Source organism: Durio zibethinus, chromosome 24 (genome assembly GCF_047325235.1).
Source record: "Durio zibethinus cultivar Kanyao isolate XHJ-2024 chromosome 24, ASM4732523v1, whole genome shotgun sequence".
NCBI classification, from domain to species: domain Eukaryota; kingdom Viridiplantae; phylum Streptophyta; class Magnoliopsida; order Malvales; family Malvaceae; genus Durio; species Durio zibethinus.
The window spans coordinates 632148-656290 of NC_143185.1; the positions used below are offsets into that span (position 1 = coordinate 632148).

The 24143-nt window shown below is 35.0% G+C and overlaps 1 protein-coding gene and 1 pseudogene across 3 annotated transcripts; both read left to right on the forward strand.

Moving 5' to 3' along the window:
* The first annotated feature begins 874 nt into the window (after positions 1-874).
* LOC111316508 (histone-lysine N-methyltransferase, H3 lysine-9 specific SUVH4-like) lies at positions 875-13169 on the forward strand (annotated as a pseudogene). Its single transcript, XR_016333178.1, has 15 exons — positions 875-1472; positions 1615-1680; positions 1897-1965; positions 2973-3027; positions 3167-3276; positions 3932-4108; positions 4688-4785; positions 9987-10085; positions 10586-10635; positions 10726-10814; positions 11449-11608; positions 11713-11818; positions 11928-12110; positions 12461-12724; positions 12985-13169. The product of XR_016333178.1 is annotated as a histone-lysine N-methyltransferase, H3 lysine-9 specific SUVH4-like (transcript).
* A 656-nt stretch (positions 13170-13825) lies between these two features.
* On the forward strand, positions 13826-21958 carry LOC111316506 (alpha-mannosidase At3g26720-like). Of its 2 annotated transcripts, XM_089753583.1 has the most exons (30): positions 13826-14094; positions 14330-14543; positions 14644-14727; positions 14858-14946; positions 15106-15280; positions 15469-15588; positions 15772-15855; positions 15939-16010; positions 16136-16249; positions 16474-16574; positions 16654-16747; positions 16841-17008; positions 17104-17193; positions 17405-17470; positions 17573-17629; positions 17903-18122; positions 18239-18378; positions 18611-18679; positions 18822-18881; positions 19004-19075; positions 19544-19591; positions 19720-19839; positions 20153-20218; positions 20408-20520; positions 20600-20684; positions 20764-20874; positions 20949-21044; positions 21196-21243; positions 21353-21421; positions 21513-21958. In XM_089753583.1, exons 2-30 carry the CDS (start codon positions 14334-14336, stop codon positions 21735-21737), a joined length of 3066 nt encoding a protein of 1021 aa, XP_089609709.1. In that variant the 5' UTR covers positions 13826-14094; positions 14330-14333; the 3' UTR covers positions 21738-21958. The 2 variants fall into 2 exon arrangements, with proteins under 2 accessions (XP_089609709.1, XP_022774192.2); XM_022918457.2 differs by lacking the exon at positions 13826-14094 and having other exon boundaries at positions 14229-14543.
* Positions 21959-24143: the final 2185 nt, after the last annotated feature.

Consider the following 24143-nt stretch of genomic DNA (forward strand, 5'->3'; position numbering starts at 1 on the left):
TTATACTCTTAAATTAAAAAGAAAAGATAATTATCGGTTTCCGCACGTCAAATGCAAATAAGATTTTTTTAAATGCAAATAAGATTTTTTCAAAGAAAATTATAATTTTAATCCATTATTATAATTAAATAATTAATTAAATAATAACTATTACATTATAATTAAATGCAATCGATTAAGAAATTATATCATAAACAATCAACCTCGCTTGCGTGTGACATACCGCGTGTTTTTCTTTAACTACTAAATTAGGCGGGATGTCTCTATTAGGGACGGTGAATTAACCCGTCTTCGATGAATTTTGGTCTAACTGAATTTTATAAGATCGATTTTTTTTTTTGAAATTCGAGTTTTAAGTTGGATCTGATAAATTTAGAAAATAATTAAGTTTGGATTTGTTAAAATCCGACTCAATTCGATATTATATGAAAAATTATTTTTAATTAATTTTTTAATTATATATATTTATATAATAATATTTTTAAATATTTATATTTAAAAAATAATATTTTATATTTTAAAAAATAATATTTTATTAATTTTGAATCAGATCAGATACTATTTACATAGTATCGAAGTCGGATCGAATTCAAATATGAAAAAACAAAAAAAATTTTGAATAAAATTTAATTTAAATTTAATAAAAATTAAAATCGAATCGAACTCGAGACAAACAAAACTCACCTCGAGCTCGACATGATGCCAATCCTAGTCTCTATCCATGACTATGCTTGATTTGGCAAAGCATAAGAAACACAAAAGAACAGAAAAGGAAAAGAAAGGAAATAAAAAAATACTCAAAATTGAAATGTATCTCTCTTGTATTCATATCAGATCTTGTGGCTCTAAAAAATAAATGAATGAATGAACTTTTATTTATTATAATATGAATGAATTGGGATTCCCTGCTCTTCTGTAACCGTAAGCTTGCTACCTCTCTTTTCCTTCCCTAACCATAACTCTCACTCCCTACATTCCTTCCTTCCTTTCGATTTACGTTTTCGGAATGGTGGTTCAATCGCCACATTCGGTTGAGAGTTCCGTCCCAACGTTTAAAAACGGAACCAGAAGACTGAAGATTAAAAGTTTACCGGGCAAGGACAATGTCTCCGGAGGACAACGGAGAGCAAGTGCCAGATTACAAGCCGCCAAACAAAGAGCTGAGAAGGAGCTTTTGACTAAGTAGGGAGTGGACCTTCTGGATGAAGATGGAGGAAGTAGCAGAAAAAAATATTAATGTGGATGCTGAAAACCTGAAATTAAAACATGTTCAAAGCGGGATCCAACAACTTCCTGAGATGTCATCTGAACCCAAAATGAACGAGAAAGTAGCCAAAATGGTGGAACGAGCCGTCAAAATTGCACAAGGACTAGATGGTACTAATGCTCCCAATTTTGCTGAGAAGAGTGCACACATTAAAGTCAAGGAGACTATAAGGTTGTTCAACAAGCATTATCTTCACTTTGTTCTGGTCTGTCTCTATTTAGGGTCTTTATTTCTTGCTTTGCATTTCACTACTCTGCTTTGGTTATTTAATATGTTGCATTGCATCTTGTTGATATTTGAGATGGGTTTAGCTGATTTTTGTTACAATTTTTTTGACTGGTTCATAGGAAGAGGAAAAGAGGTGCGGAGCAGTCAAAATTGACAAGAAAGCCCCTAAGGGCAAGAATGCCAAGGTAAGCTATCCTTGTCTTTGTTTTTCAATTGTCTTGATGACTTGCATCGCTCATTGTACTAAATTTTCACGTATGTGTATCTGTGTGATAGTTTATCTTTGTTGTTCCTGCATTGCAGCCTGCAACTGATAGAGAAGCTTGGTTTCTTTCTTCCAAGTGTGCATTTTCGTTTTTCTGTCATTTTGAATTTCATTGCTATTGTACAAATGTTTGCAGAAAGGAAATGTACCTCAAGTTGATGTCAAGGGCAAGGCCAAGCGACCCAACTTAAAGGCAATATCAAAGGCAAATCAAGGTTGATGTGCTGCCCATTCTTTTCAGGACCTGAACTTTATGTGTTTTTATGTTTATGCTGATGCCTTATTTTACTGCTTAAGAATCCATCATAGTTCCTAGCTTTCGTTTTCACTTATTCAAGGGTAAATTTATAAACCATTGATTTGATCTTTTCTCCTCTCTTACGTTGTTTAAAATCATATTGGTTAGATGAATCATATGCTATGTTTTTGTTTGATGAAAAGTTTTCTCATAGCTCCTTATAAACATGACATGATAATCATTCTTTATTTATTTTTCTGCCCTTGATATATCATTAGATATTGATTGGCTGTATAGGGGAACTTTGTTGGACTATTATTGTAATTATTGTGAATTTATGACAATGCTATAAAATTTTCTTGGTTCTATTTCCGATGCTTATACTTATATTTCTTTGGCTAAAAATATGGTAGTATGTGTTAGTGTCATGGTCCTAGGGAGGAGCCATGAATCTCACATCGGCTGTGTACTAGAGTTGGTCATGGGATATAGGGTTCACACCACCTTCTTCTTGTGAGGCATCTTTTGTAGGATAAAATCGTGAAGCCAAGTATGGGCCGAACGGATAATACCTCATAATGGTGTGAACCATGACAGTTACGCTGATCTGGGATACTGGATGAGTCCATGCTCGGGTTCTAAAGCTGCACAAGCCTGGAGGTTGAGTCTCGGCCCGTGACAAGTTGTATTAGAGCTAGCTCTAGGGGTACTAGTGATGTGCCACCAAGGACGGTGGGCCTTCTCCTTATGAGATGCTTTTTGTGAGATAAAACTGTAAGGCCAAGGGAGAGTCGAAGCGGACAATACCTCACAAGAGTGTGAACCATGATAATTAGGTTGATTTGGGACGCCAGATGAGTTCATGCTCAAGTCCTGGAGTTGCACGAGCTTAGAGGTTGAGTCTCGGCCCATGACATAGTACTTATTTTGTTGTTATATGCTCTAATGTTTACTCAAAATTGAAACATTTGCAGATGATGGAGAAAAATGAGGTGCTTTATCCTTTGAAAAGGATAGGCAGCCTTCCAGGTTGGTTGTGAGAGCTTATGTCTTATGTATTGTTTTCGTGCTGCTGTTAGTTGGACAATATCTACTCTTATGGTCATTTCAAAATCTTCTTTAATGAGTTTAAGAAACTATTCTCTAAGATATCTTTAATGTATGGCAGGCATTGATGTTGGTCATTGATTTTATTCTCGTGCTGAAATGGTCGCTATTGGTTTTCATAGCCACTGGTTGAATGGTATTGATTATATGGGACAGTCCTACCGGAAAGCGGTAATACATTCATTTTTTTCCTGTGAATGGGGTTATACTGGAATTTACAGCTTTTGAAGCTTTTTATTAATCTTTTTCAACGGATGCCCCTTTGATGTAAAGATGCTCTATAACTGCATCATCATACCCTTTCTACCTTGTGCACTGTAAGTGTGCTCGCAAGCCTGTCAACCTGCCCAAAAATGGAAAAGAATCCAGTTTGTGCAGAGGGTTGCCACTGTGACTATGTTTTTTGTTGTCCTCCAGTGCTGTTGGCTATCATTGAAAGGTCTTATTGAGTGAAACATGCCTTGAAGAAAACATGTGTGAACATGATGGACATCTACAGAACTAGGCGCCTCATGCCCCTCTTTTCTTTACCTGTTCAAGACTTTCTATTTTTTTATCTGGGCTAGAATCCTGTTTTATTAGCTGTAATTACTTGTAGAATCTTTTGTTTTTTCCCGACTTATTTTAGACGTTTTAGATGGCTTTTGTTTTTGTTCTCAATTAATCTTTTTTTTGCATGCACTTCGGGAATCCATTGGGTTGTTGTTTTCTGATTGAATGGTTGCTATTATTTTGCTTATCAAGAAAAGAAACCATAGAGTATTGATAACATTCAAAACACAACATCTCATTTTTTCTTTATATTTTTGTGGTTGAAAAATTACAGGAGTGTGGACACTATGTATTCCCACTTGTTGTAGCTATAGTGTTGTCAGGTGTGTATAAGGATGATTTAGATAATGCCGAAGATGTTGTCTATACTGGACAATGAGGACATGACCTAACTGGTAATAAACATCAAATTCGAGATCAACTTTTGGAACGTGGTAATCTGGCACTCAAGGTGTGAATTCTAATATATTTACATTGTCTATGTTCTAGGATTGTTGTTAATTGAATTTGTCACTCTTTAGAAACTAAATGTATTCAAAATTTTTTAATCTCTACTCAGGATATAATCTTTAAACGGAGCACAATAGTGTTGTATGAATATGATTATGAAAATACTTCATCTATTGTATGTTTGTTTTAGATCACTACATTCATACATGCCTTCTATCATTTCAACTGTCATATCTTGGTTCAAGAACTGGTTAAAGTTCTGTTATGTTATGTGTGTGCATATATCTTGATGTTGTATTAATGTAGGAATGTCTTGTCTGGCATCTGATTGGAGTTTTAGATTTTGTGGCATCTTAAACTTTTATATCTGCTGAATGGCTTTGTGAGTTTGTCCTGGGTAAAGAGAGAGACAATTATTAAAGTAAAACTTTTATGTTCATGGCATGGTAAAATTTGCTCTAATGTGTTTGTGAACACATGCATACATGTTTATGGGACATAGTTGTTTTGTAGCTTTTTCAATGTGGATGGTATTTCATCGGAAGTTGTAGATTTACTTTCTGCCTGATTTTAATTACAGAACTGCATGGACTTGGAGTGCCTGTTAGAGTAATTCGTGGTCATGAATCTACTAGCAGTTGCTCTGGAAAAGTTTATACGTATGATGGCTTGTACAAGGTTATTTTCTGAGACATATTCTTAAGCTTGGGTTTGTCTGAACATGCTATTTGTTGCTTAAGGTTGCAAGATTTGTTATCATTAGTATCATGTTATATGTTGTGATAAATAATTAAATGGTATATGTACTTTTCCTTTTTTCTTGTATGAACTATGATTACTGTTGGAAAACATTTATTTACAACTGGTTGTAATCTTGTAATCTATGTAGTTATATTTGTATATCTAGAATTAAGTATTTATATCCCTAGAATTAAGGACAAAAAAAAGTAGAATAGACAATCCCTCAATTATAGGATCAATTTTTTGGAAGATTTAGTTTCATAGTTTAACTCCTATTTAGTTGTATATAAACTTAAGGTTCTTGTATAATTCAAAATGAGCAGTTTTTCAATATACATTCAGTTTTATTTTTTCACACAGTTTTATTTCTTAGTTTTTTCACATGGTATCAAAGTTTTAGGCTCTTCTTGGGAAGCAAAATTTTCAGCCTTCATTGCTGACTTCTATTTTAGGCCTTCATTGTCGAACCCTGTTTAGACTTTCATTGTCGAACCCTGTTAAGGCCTTCATAGTCATTCTATTTTTTCCTTCTTTAGCCTTCATTGCTAAGAGTCATTTCTAGTTATATCTTAAAACTTGTTTCAGTTCAAAGAGAGATATCACTATCACCCAATTTGAAGAAGCATCAACTGGGAAAATCATCGGAATACTACAGATGTCTCGGAAACAAAAAGAGTTCGATAGAGAAGAGATTGAAAAGTTGAGAAACCTATTGAAAACTCTTGAAAAGCCTACTGTGGTATGTTCTTTGGTAAGATTTGTAGTTCAGGTAAAGCTTCTGGTTCTCATGGATTAAATGTCTCGATTAAGCCTATTATGAGTTTTTGGGTCATTGATTCTGGAGCCACAGATCATATGACACATTTCTCACAGAAGTTTAGTACATATACCCTGTGTCCTAGTAATAAGAAAATTATTGTTGCAGATGGTTCACTTACTACAGTGCCAGGATTAGGAGATGTTCAAGTTAATCTTTCGTTTGTTTTGAAAAATGTTCATGTTCCTGGATTGTCTACTAATATGATATCTATACAAAAACTTACCAAAGATATGAATTGCAAGGTAACCTTTTATCCCTCTTATTGTGAATTTTAGGACCAAAGTTCGGGAAAGAGGATTGGACTTGCTAAGGAGAAGGATGGACTAAACTATCTTGAGAGATCAAATAACACAAGTAATATCAAGAATAGTTTACCTTTGTCATTTCTTTATGAAAAATCTTCTAATACGAAATTTGGTTTTATCATTTTCGTCTTGGACATCTTTCTTTTGGAACTTTGAAAAATATGTTTCCCTCTTTGTTCAAAGGATTAAATGTCGAAGATTTTCATTGTGATGTTTGTGAACTTGCAAAGCACAGAGGTGTGTCTTTTCTAATTAGTAACAAAAAAAGTTCTATTTCTTTTTACTTGATTCATAGTGACATTTGGGGTCCTTCTACAATTCTTAATATTTCTGGTGTAAGATGGTTTGTTTCATTCATAAATGATTGTACCAGAGTCTCTTGGGTTTTTTTTACTCATCCAAATCAAATGTGAATAGTGTATTTTTAAGCTTCCAAAACATGATCCAGAATCAATTTGGAGTGAGAATCAAGAGATTTAAGTCTGATAATGCAAGAGATTATTTCAATCAGAGTCTAACCACCTATTTCCAAAAGGAAGGGATTATCCATAAGTCATCTTGTGTTAATACTCCACAACAAAATAGAGTGACAGAGAAGAAAAACAGCCATTTACTAGCCACAACCCGAGCCTTCCTTTTTTAAGCAAATGTACCTAAATCTTACTGAAGGAAGCTGTTTTCACTACTACACACATTATAAATAGGTTACCTTCAAGGGTTTTGAGATTTAAAACTTCTATGGAACTACTGTCACAATTCTATCCCAACTTTAATACCACAAACAACCTCACACCTAGGATATTTGGTTGTACATCATTTGTTCATATTCACAGTTATAACAGGAGAAAGTTGGATCCAAGAGCTTTAAGTGTACCTTTGTGAGGTATTCATCAACTCAGAAAGGGTATAAGTACTACCATCCTCCTACCAAAAAATTTTATGTATCTACAGATGTCACTTTTGAAGAAAATAAATCATTTTTTACTCAACCTTATCTTCAGGGGGAGACTTTATTCATGAAAGATAAGGATAAAGACTTCTTTTTGCTTAATTTGTCTTTGTCCTTCTTCAACATTTTCACCAATTAATTCTTCTAAGTCAAAACCTGTTTCTGCTAAGCCCAAGTCAAACATTGAATTTGAGTCTAAACCCATTTCAAATACAGAAAATGTGATAAAAGATAATATTGTTCTTGATTCTATGAAGGAATTACAAGTGTACTCAAGAAGAAAAGTTCCAGTTCCTGAACCAGTGCCAGTCCAAGAACTTGATCCTAACTCTGGAAATGAGGAAACTACAGTTTTTGACTCTGTTTATCAAAATGAGCATGAATCTCTTAAAACTATAACTAGTGATTATGATCTGCCTATTGCCATTAAAAAAGGAACCAGAGAATTTACTAAGCATCCATTATACTCAATCTCTAATTTTGTGTCATTTGAAAAATTCTCACCATCCCACAAAAATTTTCTTGTGAGCCTAAACACTATTTTTATTCCAACTACATTATCTGAGGCATTATCCAATAAGAAATTGAGGCAAGTCATGAAAATAGAAATGGAGGCCTTAGAGAAAACTAAGACATGGGAACTGGTAGAGTTGCCTAAAGGAAAAAATCCAATAGGGTGTAAATGGGTTTTCACTGTAAAATACAAGGCGGATGGTATTGTTGAAAGGTATAAAACCAAGTTAGTGGCTAAGGGTTACACTCAAACCTATGGAGTGGATTATCAGGAAACCTTTGCTCTAGTTGCCAAGATGAATACAGTTGGAATTTTGTTATCATTGACTGCAAATTACAATTGGCAGCTTCAACAATTTGATGTAAAGAATGCTTTTCTACATGGTGATTTGGAAGAAGAAATATATATGAAGGTTCCATCGGGATTTGGAGGTCATCTAGAAGGAAACAAAGTATGCAAGTTGAAAAAGGTTTTATATGGCCTTAAACAGTCTCTTGGGGCTTGGTTTGGGAGATTTGTCAAAGTGATGCTAGTAATGGGATATAAATAGAGTCAAGGAGATCACATATTGTTTATCAAGCACTCTGATTCAGGGAGAGTCACTGTTTTATTAGTATAATTTGATGATATAATTGTAACTGGAGATGATGAAAAAGAGATAATCTCTAAAACAGTGTTTGGCTAGAGAATTTGAGATAAAAGAGCTAGGGAGATTGAAGTACTTCCTAGGAATTGATGTAGCTCACTCACGGCATGGTATTTTCATCTCACAATAGAAATATGTGATGGATCTTTTGAAGGAAACTAAGAAGCTCGCATGTAAACCTGCAAATACCATTATAGATCCTAATCATAAAATTACAGAAACTAATGAAGATGCTGCTGTAGATAAAGAGATATACCAAAAATTAGTTGGAAGACTCATTTATCTCTCACATACTAGACCTGATATAGCATATGCTGTGAGTGTGGTAAGTCAATTTATGCATAATCCTAAAGAAGTGCACCTACAGGCTGTCTACTGTATATTGCACTATTTGAAGGCCAATCCTGGGAGAAATATCTTATTCAAAAGAAATTTAGGGCTAGTTCTAGAAGTATATACAGATGCTGATTATGCAGGTTCAGTAACTGATAGAAGATCCACCTCAGGCTACTGCACTTTTTTAGGTGGTAATCTTGTGACTTGGAGGAGTAAAAAACAGAATGTGGTGGTAAGATCAAGTGCTGAAACAGAATTCAGAGCAATGGCTCAAGGAATTTGTGAACTACTATGGTTAAAGATTATCCTATAAGACTTGAAGATCAAGTGGGATGGACCAATGTGACTCTACTGTGATAACAAGTCTGCAATAAGCATTGCGCACAATCCTGTGCAACATGATAGAACAAAACATATTGAAGTAGACCGGCATTTCATAAAGGAGAAACTAGACAGTGGGCTGATTTGTACACCTTATGTATCAACCAAGGGTCAACTTGCAGATGTGTTGACTAAAGGTCTCAGCAGTGTAACATTTCAAGAAATTATCTCCAAGCTGGGAATGGAAAACACCTATTCACCAGCTTGAAGGGGAGTGTGGGAAAACATTTATTTACAGCTGGTCGTAATCTTGTAATCTATGTAGTTATATTTGTATATCTAGAATTAAGTATTTATATCCCTAGAATTAAGGAAAAAAAAAATTAGGATAGACAATCCTCAAGATTTAGTTTCCTAGTTTAACCCTTATTTAGTTATATATAAACTTAAGGTTCTTGTATAATTCAAAATGAGCATTTTTTCAATATACATTCAGTTTTACTTTTCCACATAGTTTTATTTCTTAGTTTTTTCACATTACCAAACTATAATCTTATTCCTAAATCTTTGTTAATAATTGGAATGCATGAAATAATATTCAGAGTTCGTTCTGTGATAAATTTGATGGAATATAACAATGTTTGAGGATTGTTCAATATGATTGACTTACCTTGGTATTTCCATCATGGCTGAATGTATCTTTTAATCTTTTTCACAAACATGTAGTCCTCTCACTGTTTTTGACAAAAAGAATGGTCATGCAAAATGTTTTTCTATTGGTCAAAGCCAAACATTAAAGTGGTTAGCTGGCTACATTTTACTCAGATGATGATGTGAACAAGCTGTTTGTTGCATGTGTCTTCTTGATCGGTGACACTCAAACTCTGTATCTGTCTCACGTGACACTGGTTGAATAATTGAATTTGAGTGTCTGGTTTTGCCTTCTAAAGACTTTTCAGTTTTCAGGTAGATTTTTCTTTTACCTGCTTGGCATTGTAGCCTTGTGTTTTCTTATCATGCAAGACATGGTATCTCTTTTTCATAATTTTATTAATTGTTTAAAAACTAAATGATCTTCTTTTAGTCATAATCTTCTGAAAATTAGCTTTTATTATGTGGGTGTTCCCTTTAGATTTATTTTGATAATAATAAATATCAGTCTTTGTTGATTTGAGAAATTGAAGATGCTTTATGCCTAGGATTCAATAGGGTGTTATGCATTTCTTTACCCACTCCTTATTTTGCAGGTCGTTCAGTACTGGGCAGAGAAGGGTATTTCTGGGTTCACTGTTTTTAAATATCGACTGAGGCAGCTTGAAGGACAGCCAACATTAATGACTAGCCAGGTTTACTCTCTGTTGTATGATTTTGGATGGCTAATTGCTCAAAATCTATAGGCCATTTATTTCGGAAAACAATGTTATTTCTTTGAAGATGATGCTACTGTTCTGTTATGTTTTCCCTGTAAATTGAATTTCTACTTGGTGACAGTCATTGTCTAGCTTGCTATGGTATTCTTTTAATAAATAAAGCCAGATAACTGGAGATGGAGTGGACTGCCTATTCTGGGCAGTGACTGACTTTTAAAGTTAGAATAAAATGTATTTGTATTTATTGACATAGTGTATGGAAGAGGTTTTAGGGCAAGGCGATAATTGGTGGAATAAAATGTTGTGCTCTTTCTGAAGTTATATTTTCAAACTTCTGACAAATTTTTTACAATATTTTGCTGTCATGAGAGATGCTTAGGTCTCAATCAATTGATGCAAAAATTCCTTTTATGGGAATTTGGAATTTGCTGTTAGATCTGATTATTGTAGGTCATGTTTGTTCACTCATATGACAGGTTCATTTTACCTATGGGTGTGTTCCAAAGTCTCCTTCTGAAATTTGAAGGTATTTGAAGAATTAAATATCACAGAAAATTATTGCTTATTGTATATCATTATTTCTAGTCTTACTGAATTCTATTGTTTATTGGCTAAGGTTGCTGTGTGAAGACATAAGTGGTGGTCAAGAGGATGTTCCTATTCCAGCTACTAATTTGGTTGATGATCCACCTGTTGCACCGACAGGCAAGCATAACTTTCAATTTGTTGTCTTAGTTATGGTTACTTGATTTTCATGCACAATGTAATCGATAATATATTGGAGATTTTTTTTTGGCTATGAGTGAATACTAGTTCTACAAGATGACAAGAAGAGATCGGCTTCTTCTCGTAACTTTGGGAGTTCATTGGCTTCCAGCCAATTAATTTATTTCAATAATGCTGATTCTCATCTTATGCTCCAAACCAACTGCACCATTTGTGAGTTTCAAAATTTCTCTTTTGTCTTCTGAAATCTCAGCTTGAGTTCTTGTAGACCATTTTACTTGTAAGTCATTCATTGATTCCCCTTGATAATCTTTCTCCTAGTTGGCTTAGTAGTATGCGCTGCTGCAAGATGTCCATTTGAAGATCTAGCAATCCTTGTTGCTAAATGATTTTTTTCTTGCTTTTATCATCATTTGTTAACACTGAATATTCTTTGACATGCATAATTGTGTTATGCTTTTCTTATGCTAACAATGCGCTTTTCTTCACTTGTACGTCTCATTTCCCACTTTCCTCCAACTTCATACATTCTTTTAATTGAGATAGCTCCCATTTGATGCAATGCTGTGCACACATAAATTGCTATAATTCAGCCTGTTCTTGTGTTTTTCAGGTTACACTTTTTGCAAGTCTATGAAAGTTGCACGAAATATAAAGGTTCCTGCTAATGCTGCTGGATGTGATTGCAAGGGCATTTGCTGGGACCCCAAGACTTGTTCATGTGCCAGGCTTAATGGTTCTGATTTTCCTTATGTGCACCGTGATGGTGGCAGGTAAAATTTTAGAAATATGAAGGCTTAATGGTTAATACCATACTCTTTTTTCTTATTGTTTAAGCTTCTTGCTTAATAGAGCTCTTCCACTTCTTCAATCTCAGATTAATTGAAGCCAGGCATGTTGTTTTTGAATGTGGTCCAAAATGTGGATGTGGTCCAAGTTGCATAAATCACGCATCTCAGAGAGGATTGAAATATTGACTTGAGGTTTCTTGTTACAGCAAGAGAAACTACTCTTTTCATTTCTTTATTTGATCCTATGATGGATTCTGGTTGAAACATGTTTGAATAAAATCTGACTGGTGTCAATTTACAGGTCTTCCATACTCCGAAGAAAGGATGGGCTGTTACATCTTGTGATTTTATGTGTGCTGTTGCCCCAGTTTGTGAATACATTGGAGTTCTTATGAGGACAGAAGAGCTGGACAGTGTCTCTGAGAATAATTACATTTTTTACTTTGATTGCTTGCAAACGATGAGAGGGCTTGGTGGCAGAGAGGTATAATTAGTCTTTTTAGCATTGTATTACATCTAGCTTTGCATTTCCAAGTTGTTGAGTATTTAGTTCAGTATAGTAATGACAGTAAACTACAAGAGGTTTGTTCAAAAGCCATCCTTGCCACAATGTTCGGTGATTCTGATTTATGAAGTTTATAATTGTTGTAATATCTATGTAAATATTCAAAGGGGCCCAACCTTTATTGGAGTTCATAGGAAATCACTATTTTAATGAAAAAACTGTTTCTCTGATTTGTGATATATTCAGTTTTACAGCTCTGAAATTATAGATTGGTTGTTTTTGCCTGCATTTAAGATTGTATTTATTGTGTTTTTCTTTTCCTTTAACAGAGGCGGCAACAAGATGAATCTTTGCCAATGATCCAGAACATGGACAAAATTGATGAACAGAGATCAGAGAGTGTGCCAGAGTTCTGCATTGATGCTGGTTCTATTGGAAATGTTGCAAGATTTATCAATCATAGCTGTGAGCCTAACCTCTTTATCCAGTGTGTCTTGGGTGCGCATCAGGATATTAAACTAGCTCGATTGTGGCGCTCTTTGCAGCAGACAACATTCCTCCTTTACAGGTGAATTTTGCCCATTCTGGAGTCCGTAGAAGCAACTTCTAAATTTCTTGGGAAGATGTCCGGTGCCAATTTCTGGATTTTGACATGATTTCTTTTATATATCTATAGGCTTCACAAATTATTATAATGGTTGGAGCTCGAGTCAACCTTTTGGGCTCATGCATCATTGATATATCTATAGGCTTATTACTATCTATTTATAATTTCTCTTTCTTGCATTAGCTGAATATTATGTCTGGAGTTTGGAGTGACCGGATGCTATTTTGACATTCTTGATTGTAGGAGCTTATGACTATGGCTATGCCCTTGATAGCGTTTATGGTCCTGATGGGAAGCTAAAAAGTATGCCATGTTACTGTGGTGCAGAAGATTGCAGCAAGCGCTTATTCTAGGTGTTGAATATGTTCATTCGTGTCACACTTTTCTTGGCAAATGGTTTGGGCAATATATAGGTTTCCCAGGGTATTGTATATGATGAGGTGCTGTTGCTTGTTGTAATTGTGTTTTTTTTTAATACCAATTTTTGTTGCAATTGTAGAAATGTTGTCCCCTATACAAGAAAATACATTATATACTGATTTTAGTAGATCATAGCTGGAGGGAATTGACGAAAATGAAATAGCAAGATTTTGTTGAAAATCAGTGTAGTTTATGCAGTATTACTTATAGACATGTTCTGGTTGCAATATGTATATATAGGCAATCTTTTATGAAATATGTTGGAACAGGTTTGGCCTCTTGTAATTCAAAGTTAACTGTCGAATGTGTTACCCAGTTTTCATACCGTTGATCCAATTACAGAATAATGCGGACACTTTTTTATTTCCATTTTCAAGCAACCAAGGGTCCATGACCAACCGCGCCACTGCAGGCAATGTTTCTCCTCCAGTGGGTGATCATACAGACTGATATCAAATCATGAGAAAACAAGAGGGGTTCGCATTGCCAGACGAGATCAAAGGATGGCAAGTAAGGATGAAGCTTTATTTATCACAGGCATACAACAACAGTTACAACTAACTATACAGAGGGAGAGGATTACAACTTGGTGTTTAGACAAGTTAAAATCGAGAAAGGAAAAGATTTAATCATAGTATATAATAATAATAATAAAGTTAGTCCAACTGTTTACCCTGTGAAGCTCTCTTTCTATCTATTATCTTCTCTTTACCCAGTTTGCTGATACATATATGCTTGTTCTGTTACCGTCTGACAATTCATCTAAAAGGAGAAACCAAAATAATCGCAAGTCAGAATTCCATCAGGCAATCTAATAATACTAATCGTGGAACTCATGTCGGAGCTAGATTTCCTACGATATTGAAGGCGTGATCTCTTACATAAGGATAAGATTAGAAAAATTTGTGGAGGAAAAGACAACGTCATTGTCAAAAGGTCAGAGTCTATCTATAGACAAAAAATGGCTCAGCTGCAGATGCAAACGTGACACGCCTCTTTCCTTACAAGCAAACTCTTTGGCTGCTTTCATCCAAAGCGTTTAATTAATTAATTAATTGAACAAATAACTTGTATTAAGCTGATAATTGAAAAAGAGTGGAAAGCCCGGTGGGCTGGGTCGTTACTCTCTACAGAACTCCTTAATCTTTCCTGTTTGCTTTACTCTTTACAGATCTATGCCTGTGGCGATGGCGATCACCCTGTTGTTTGCAATACTTTTAGCCGGAGCTTTTAGTAGTGCAGAATCCAGTTACATAGAATACAACACCACCCAGACAATTGTTCCTGGCAAGATCAATGTCCACTTGGTCCCCCATTCTCATGATGATGTTGGTTGGCTCAAGACCGTTGATCAGTACTACTTTGGGGGCAACAATTCTATTCGGGTACTCTTTCTTGCGTGCTTTTTTCTTTTTTTTATTTGATTGTTGCTCAATTGGGATTTGGGACATAATTTTAAGGTACTTTATTTGCTGCTTCTTTCAGGGTGCTTGTGTACAGAACGTCTTGGATTCTGTCATTTCAGCTTTGTTAGATGATAAAAATAGAAAATTCATCTATGTTGAGATGGTAATTTTATTTTCTTTTTCTAAAATTCTTCCTTTTCGAAGCCTTTTCTGTTCTGGGTTTCGACTTCCTTTGCCCATGTTAATGTGATTGATATATGATTTTGATTACATCGTCTGATCATCCTTTTCAGGCTTTTTTTCAAAGGTGGTGGAGACAGCAGAGTAATGCTAAGAAGATTAAAGTGAAGGAGCTAGTCAACTCCGGTCAACTAGAGTTCATGTAATATACTTTCATTTTATGCTCCTTTTTTCCATTTTCTATAATTGCATTTTGGTAATCTGAAATGAAGTAAATATTAGAAAATTATGAGTAGTTTATTGTCTCGATAGTATCTTTTTGTTCATTGGGTATTTTCTGGATTTTTTTTTTCTTTTGTAGAAATGGCGCAATGTGTATGCATGATGAGGCAACCCCACATTACATTGACTTGATTGATCAGACAACCTTAGGACACAAGTATATCAAAGATGAATTTGGTCAGATTCCTAGAGTTGGTTGGCAGATTGATCCTTTTGGTCATTCTGCTGTGCAAGCTTATTTGCTTGGTGCAGAGGTATGAATGGTAATTTATTTATATGTATATATGTAGATCTTCAATGAGATTTTTTCTTTATGTTTGGTTTATGAAATATGCTTTGATGGGTATATACGAAAATTGTTATATTACTTGTGATGTAAACTATAGAGAATGAAAATTTCTGTCTAATGTTAGTTGAAAGAGTGCCTCTGTTTCCATTGCAGATAGGATTTGACTCTCTATTTTTTGCTCGAATTGATTATCAAGATAGAGCTAAGCGCTTAAAAGAGAAGACTCTTGAGGTTGTATGGCAGGGTTCTAAGTCCCTTGGTTCATCCTCACAGGTTTGGGCCTTAATATCTGTAGTTCTCATTCCTTTCTTATTCTTTGATTTTGATCTGGGTCTCTTTACTCCTTGATTAAACTTTGTTTTATACACAAAGAGAATTTCATTTGCTCCTTTTATGGTGTTTTTGTTGATATTTCAAACATTCTTTTGACCACTCATATTCTGATTTCGCTTGCAGATATTCACTGGCATATTCCCCAGGCATTATGATCCCCCTGATGGTTTCACATTTGAAATAAACGATGTGTCTCCTCCCATTCAGGTAAACCTTGTAAAAGATTTGAAGATCACTTTTCTCTCTACATTTTGGTGATGAATTTATTAACATGAAGTTTTTAATTCAAGGATGATGTTCTCCTGTTTGACTATAATGTTCAAGAACGGGTCAATGAGTTTGTAGCTGCTGCACTGGCACAGGTAGTACCTTACAGTTGCTATTTATTGATTTCCTTATGAACAAAAATGAACTCTGCTTCCTTCTGAGATTTTTCTGACAGTATGGGTAACTGCAGTTGCTTGATTAACTGTTTTCTATTCTTTAGGCAAATGTAACAAGAACAAATCATATTATGTGGGCCATGGGGACAGATTTCCGTTATCAATATGCAAATTCATGGTTCAGACAGATGGACAAGTTTATTCATTATGTCAATCAGGTACTTGATTTTAATGAGTCTTCCTGAAGAGAAAGAAAGATGAGTGAATTAAGTAACCATCTTTCTTTCATTTTGACTTGCTTATATGTCTTCTTGTTATCATTTGGTTATGTGTTAATGTCTCTTTTCATGGAGATTTGACATCTGAGTCTCTTTTTAATCGCTATAGAATTCTAGTTGAATTCATATTTTACGAAACTTTTTATTATTTGGAGAATCTTTAGGATGGGCGTGTCAATGCCTTATACTCCACTCCATCCATCTATACTGATGCAAAATATGCAGCAAATGAGAAGTGGCCACTCAAGACTGATGATTTCTTCCCGTGAGTTAGATATCAAAATTCTGGTACTGTTTTTATCCCATAAGTTTGCATGCTGCTGAAGCATATCGTATATTTTCAGATATGCAGATAAGCCAAACGCATATTGGACAGGTTACTTCACAAGCAGGCCAGCATTTAAAGGTTATGTCAGAGTGCTGAGTGCTTACTATCTGGTAAGTACTTTCTCAGAAAAGTGGCTGTGGTTTTTAAGGTAGATTTTGGCAGCCTGTTTATGAAAGTTTATGGCTTCTTTGTATCATTAACAGGCTGCTAGGCAGTTGGAATTCTTTAAAGGTAGGAGTACTTCGGGACCAAACACAGATGCATTGGCTGATGCTTTGGCAATTGCTCAACATCATGATGCAGTTAGTGGCACAGAAAGACAACATGTAGCTGCTGACTATGCATTGCGATTGTCAATAGGATACGTGGAGGTGCTTATGGTTTAATGTTCGTCAATGTTGTTTTAGAACTACTGGCATTATAATGCTTGATGGAAATCTAATGCTTTCCACTTACTTTAGTTTAGGCTGAGAAGTTGGTTGCCTCTTCACTTTCCTTCTTGGTGGAGTCAAGGTCAAATACTGGACAAGGGAACAGTGTCACAAGCTTTATGCAGGTAAAAGATATCATTGGTATCAGTTCTATTCTTGCTTTGAATTTTGAGTAGCACGCAGAAATTAAAAGATAGAAGGAAAAGAGAGTGCACATAATCTTCTCATTTATTTTTTAGATCAGGTACTTTCTTCTTAATCCAATTTGCAGTTTTTAATATAATTGAGTTGGGTGACTTTTCTGACGATTTTTTTTTTTACCAATTCTTTTGCTAGTGTCCTTTACTTAATATAAGTTTTTGTCCTCCATCAGAAGTTGCTTTGTCTGACGGAAAAAGCTTGGTAATGATATTAATGTTTCTAATATATTCATTTGATTATTTCAGAAGGTTGGACCCATTTCTTTCATGGCAATAGTTCATCTAATATTTATCTCCATTTTAGGTTGTCGTTATCTACAATTCTCTTGGATGGAAGAGAGAGGAAACCATACGAATTCCAGTGAGTATCTCGCTCTTGGCCTCTTTGGTATCAAGTGATGTGATTGTTGGACCTCTCTAAATTTTAATCATGCAGTACTTAAACAATAATAGAGTGAACAGATCATACAACCTGCATGCTTGCAACCCATATCCAACCAGAGACATGGACACACAATGAGGAGTTGCAATTTCATCTAGCCCTGACATAAAAAAAGTTGTTATAAAATCTAATTGCAATCATTTGGAGTGGGAAAATTTTACTAGTATTTCACTGAGATTTAATTTGTGACAGGTCTCCACTGCAAGGGTTATTGTCAAGGATTCTGAAGGGAGAGAAATTGAATCACAACTTCTCCCTCTGTCAAATTTTACTTCACGCATAAGAACTCATTACGTCAAAGCATATTTGGGTAAAACCCCAAGTGAAACAGCTAAATATGGGCTTGCTTTTTCAGTTTCAGTGCCTCCTCTTGGTTTCAGCACTTACATTGTAGGAACTGCTAAAGAAACAGGTTGGCATTATTGCTTCAGTTTTTTCCAATGTGTCAATAAAGTGGAAGATTTTGCCTTATTTTTCGAAGTTATTAAGAGAGCATAAATGTTTGGTTATTTAAAATTTCATGAGAAGGTCCTAGTTCTATCATCTCAACTGTGGATACCTATAAAGGAAGTAAAAGCAATACCATTGAAGTTGGCAAAGGAAGTTTAAAGCTTCTTTACTCAGAAGATAAAGGAAAACTTATTCGTTATGTTAATAGCAGAAATTTGGTAAGCTATGCTGCTGCTTTTTTTTGGTTGTGTCTATTTGAATATGATTATTGGATTTTTTCATTTTGTTTTCTTCAAATTTCTTTCAGTACCATGTGCATCTTATTTTCATTTGTATTCTCTTTATTCTTTGTAATCGTTTTTTTTTCATGTGTATAAAAATAATGTTACTTTTAGATTGGTGAGTCTGGAATGGTAACGAACTTTTTCTCTAATTTGATCATTGCTGAAGGTTACGGCCTTTGCTGAACAATCATATGGTTATTACTCTGGAAATGATGGAACTGATAAAGATCCTCAGGTAGTTTAATGTCTACTTAACTGAACTTAATCTTTTGACTCTTCATTTCTAATTTATTTTTGTTCTTTCATTAAGTTTTTAGTTGGAGAAAATGAATTATCTCATGATTTACTGATTGCAAAATGCTTGATATATGTTTTAGGCTTCTGGGGCATATATTTTTCGTCCAAATGGTACATTCCCTATGAAATCTGAAAGCCAGGTATCTGTTTTCTTTTTTTTTATACCAAAATTCATGTTGATCTATAGCGACCCTTTACCATTGATTTATTATGCTTGTTTAAAAAGAGGGTCTGAAAGAATATGGAGCCTTGTTTGTTACAGACTCAATTAATTGTTGTGCGGGGTGCCGTGTTGGATGAAGTACATCAACAGCTGAATTCATGGATATCACAGGTGATTCACCTATTAAAAGCACATTTGATGTACTGACTTCTGTCGTTGGAACCTTTTTTCTGATATGAAGCCCTCATCGTTCTAATTCTTGCATCTGAAAATTATTGTTCGCAAGTTTGTAAAGCTTTAGGAAAGGATTTAGATTCACAAGGAAACAGTTGCATATAGTTTATCATTAATTATTGGACTTGGGAAACAGGGATTATGTATATGTTCAGTTCATTTTTTTGTCCAATTTATGTTTTTGTGGAATATCTGTTGGTGAAATTTAACCTTTACTCCTGTCAGTATGTCCTCCATCAGTATGTCCTCCATTTTTCTGTAGAATTTCTGCTATCATGTTTATATTTAGTTTTGGAGCTATGCAATGCAGTTACTATTGGCAGAACAGGAACTTTGTGGTTTTGTTTGCACCTAAGCATCTGATGTCTTGAACTTTCAGTAACAGAATGCTGCATGGATGAACAGGTTACCAGGGTATTCAAGGGAAAAGAGCATGCTGAAGTTGAGTTCAATGTGAGTCAATCTCTCTTCTTGTTTTTATTTATAAATTTCTTGCAGGACCAGATGGAGTCTTTGTTTGTGTTTATACTAGGTTGAGAATCAATTGGGTGGATTTACTGACTTTATTTACATGATCTTAGATTGGGCCTATTCCTGTGAATGATGGGATAGGGAAAGAAATCATTACTCAAATTACAACAACTATGAAGACCAACAGAACGTTCTACACAGATTCTAATGGACGTGACTTCATTAAACGGGTATATTGATTCTTGCTGCTTGCCATTCTAGCAAATCCTTGTCATGCAAAAATTTGTTTGGACCAAAAGCCACGCAGAATTCAACTTTCTTACTTTATATATACTAGCGTAAATTCTTTTAGATATTTAAAATCAGCATCCAAAGTTTGCTAAATTGCAATTTTGTTAGCTTCTTTTTTCTACTGGTAAGTACTTGTATGCTTATTTTTCTGTTAATTTACTGTTTCATTCACCTAAATTGAAATTCTAGTTCTGTAACTGATTATGATGATGTTTACTTTTGCTTCATGGTAGTTAAATCTAATGTTTGCAGATTCGAGATTTTAGGAAAGACTGGGACCTTCAAGTGAACCAACCAGTTGCTGGAAATTATTACCCAGTATGTTTCTTCCCGTGAAAATTGCAATTTTTTTGTCTTTCCTGTAAATTACAGTTCTATCCCTGCCATTCTCTAATATAAATCATGGTGGATATCTGCTCTGCTTGCTAGAGTCTGGTAAATGCATAAGTTTTCTGTGTTAAATTGAAACTGAATTTCTTCTTTGCCTTTTCAAACTGCTTTCATCAGATCAATCTGGGAATTTACCTACAAGACAATAGCACAGAGCTCTCAGTGTTGGTGGATCGTTCAGTGGGGGGATCCAGCTTAGCTGATGGTCAAATTGAGCTGATGCTCCACAGGTCTGTTGCATCTTTCCTAGCTTTTGTATTTTTACAAGTACTTATTTGCTCACGATCTATAAAATATTCTGATTTATAGGAGGTTGATTCATGATGACGTTAGAGGTGTCGGTGAAGTATTAAATGAAACAGTTTGTGTCCCTGAGGGATGTGAAGGTTTAACTGTAAGCATAGCTTGTCGATTCATGTTCTTTGTCCCTGGCTATAAAAGTGCCAAGTGTAACGGAATTCTGGATTTTGCAGATCCAAGGAAAATTTTATCTCCGAATTGATCCTATAGGAGAAGGGGCAAAGTGGCGTCGCACAGTTGGCCAAGAGATATACTCACCACTTCTTTTAGCTTTCTCTGAACAGGTGAAGTGCAAACTTGACTTGCTTTTTAGTGGCATTTGGCCTCCATACTGAGGTCATTGGTGTTCCTTTTGTAGGATGGCAATGATTGGATGAGCTCTCATGTTCCAACATTTTCAGGCATTGATCCCTCCTACTCATTACCAGATAACGTTGCCATAATAACTCTCCAGGTAAAGAACAAGTCAGAACTGGCTTCATGATGCCCATGAAAGATAATTACCCGAAAATGGAATTTTGTGAGATTACATTGTGCATGCATGCATGCCAGTTACTTATCAACTTCAGATAATGCCCTTCTTTTCCTGTTTTTGAACATTGCAGGAGCTGGAAAATGGAAAAGTGCTCCTGCGGTTGGCTCACCTATATGAGGTACTACTACCTTTTTCTGGTTTTTATAGAAAGCTTTATTATATGGTTCCACATATTCAACATATCGGGTAGATTATAATCTCTTGCTTTCGTGGATATCTGATCAAAGAGTGGGGAGGACAAGGACTATTCTGTTATGGCAAGTGTTGAACTGAAAAAGCTGTTCCCAAAAAAGAAGGTAACATCAATAGGCTTTATGACTTGAAAATGCTGATTAACTGCTAGATATATATGCCACAAATTTGATCTCACTGTGGTGTTTATTCCAGATAAATAAAGTGACAGAGATGAGTTTGTCTGCTAATCAAGAAAGAGGTGAAATGGAAAGGAGAAGGTTAGCATGGAAAGTAGAAGGCACCTTTGAAGAAGAAGAAGAACCAGAGGTGGTAAGGGGAGAACCTCTTGATCCTTCTAAGCTGGTGGTTGAACTTGCTCCAATGGAGATCCGAACTTTCCTTATTGACCTAGATTACCTCCAAATGTTTGGTTCTTGAAAGAGAAACGCTTGGATATATCTACGTCCTCATCTTTGCTTTGGGATGCCTCTGCTGCTAAAATGAATGAATATTCTTACTATTGTATATTAAGTAGAAGGAATTAGGAAAATAAACAAAGAAAAGAGCTGCTTCTATTATGAGATGGGCGTGTATTAGCAAAATCAAATTAATATTCAAGAAATAACAGAAGGGACTTATTTCTAGGTGTTGAGATTGAACTTGACGGCATTTGTGTGCTTGGCAGTTAACAATTTCGCTTATATGTGATGAATCATCATAACTTTGATTCTCCGTTTCTATTTTCTAACACAAACCAACTATTACTTCAACACCAACAAATGAAAACTGCCGGAATAATCTCAAACACCCAGACTGAGAATCCAGAAACAAGTAAGCTATTTTTACGAGGATTCTTGGCTTGTACAGTGTGATGCTATTATTGGGGATTTTATGTGCAGAATCCGAGTGCATCGTTTGTAACACTTGAGTAGGAATAGATGCAGGGAAAAATCAATGTTCATCTGGTTCTTCACACCCATGCTGATGTTGGTTGGTTAAAAACCGTTGTTCACTACTATGTTGGCTCTAACAATTCTACGAGTAAGGCATGTGATTGGATGGATTGACCATTCATCCATGGTATAATGCAGAAAATGGGGTTTCCATTGAAATGGATTTCACTTGGGATGACGTGTTCGTACTGTTTCGTACAATGTGATCATAAATTGCCGATCCTTCGGCACCGTACTTATTGTTATGTGCGGAAGGACATTCGGCCTTATTCAATGAGTAGCTGTATGTAGAGGTTGTCCAAGAGTGTCACATTTGTTCTTTGAGAAATCATCTTATTCTTGTGCGCCAACAAAGAGGAATGCCACCAGGTTTTCGAATAAATATGAAAGGGCTTCAGGACAGCAGATCAACATAAAGAAGTATGCAATTTGTTTCAGTGCTAATATTAGTAATGAATGTTCTGGGGATTCACAAAGTTTTGCAGCAAGATAGATACGTTGCATTACCTTTATTATTAGGCAGAGCCAAGAATTCAGTGCTTGCCTCCATAAAAGAAAAGGTGTGGAACCAAGAAAAAGGATGGAAAACTAAGCTGCTGTTGCACGGTGGCAAGGAAGTATCGATTACCAACTTATACCATGAGTTGTTTTCGCCTACCAAGCTTATTTTCTTCATGAATTGAATATGATTATAGCAAGGAGGCATGGGATTTCGGGATTTTAATGCTTTTAATCTCGCTTTGCTTGCAAAACAAGGCTGGAAATTGGTGCACTGTTCTTAAAGCAAAGTACTTTCCTAAGTGTTCGTTTTAGAAGAGGATATAGGTAATAATCCTTCTTTTACTTGGAGAAGGACATTGGCAGAGAGTAATGCAGTAGAACCGTAGAAGCAGGGTCTTTTGGAGGGTTGGTGATGGCCAAAAGAAAATTAGTTTAGGGTGGGATAAGTTGATTTGTAAACAAACTTATTGATCAACATTTGATAGTTGGATTTAAAGTCTCAGATTCAATTGACAAGCAAGAGGCTAACTGGAGAGAGGAGCTTGTTCATCAATGGTTCTCTCCCACATATGCAGACTTGATTTTCCAGATTTCTCTTAGCATTCAAAACCTTTAAAAAAACTATAAATGCTTTACAGAGAAAGAAAGGCAGGAAAACAAGATAATGAAAACTTACGCTCTGCACTGGAGTTAAGTTTCCTCTTGAAGATCAAACTTGAAAGGAAATTTGAGAAGCACAAGGGCATAAACCATCACCGCCTAATGATCTTTTTCTTTCTTGATTCTGTTAAAAGTCTTTCGATTTCACCACAAAACAGAGACCGCAGTCCGTAGTGCAGAACCCATTTTCCTTTTGTGATCTCACTCAACAGTTAAAAGTACACGATCACGCTACCAATATTTCTTCTGTGCGTATTGCCACGTATGTATAGGTGTGCTTAATTTTAAATTGAATTATTTAAAATTAAATTAATTTGTTTTGATTATTTTTTGTTTAATTGGATAATTATATGTATTCATATTAAATTATTCAATAAAATATTCAAATATTAAAATAATAAATTAAAAACTAATAATTTATAAAATGTTCATTTCATGTATTTTTAGTGATATATAAGATTTTATCAATTAATCAAATTATTTTGATTCCATCAATTAATTTGTTTTTAACTGAATTATGAGTACAGCTATTATGTTCGTTCCTAAAAGACTTCATTTAGCTAACTCTTTAGATACAACCTTTAACACGATACTATTTATAAAAACTTAAACTCAACTTCCTTCGCTTTACTACAAACTCATAAACCAATTGACTTGCAAACTTATTACCAAACAATCTGTCAAGTCAATATCTTTAAGTAATCCCACAAATATCTCATAATAATTTTCA

Coding starts and splice junctions, on each gene's coding strand:
- LOC111316506 (XM_089753583.1), top strand. CDS start 14,334: ATGCCTGTGGCGATGGCGATCACCCTGTTGTTTGCAATACTTTTAGCC. Junction 14,947..15,105: donor TCCGGTCAACTAGAGTTCAT/GTAATATACTTT, acceptor TTTCTTTTGTAG/AAATGGCGCAATGTGTATGC. Junction 16,575..16,653: donor AAGACTGATGATTTCTTCCC/GTGAGTTAGATA, acceptor GTATATTTTCAG/ATATGCAGATAAGCCAAACG.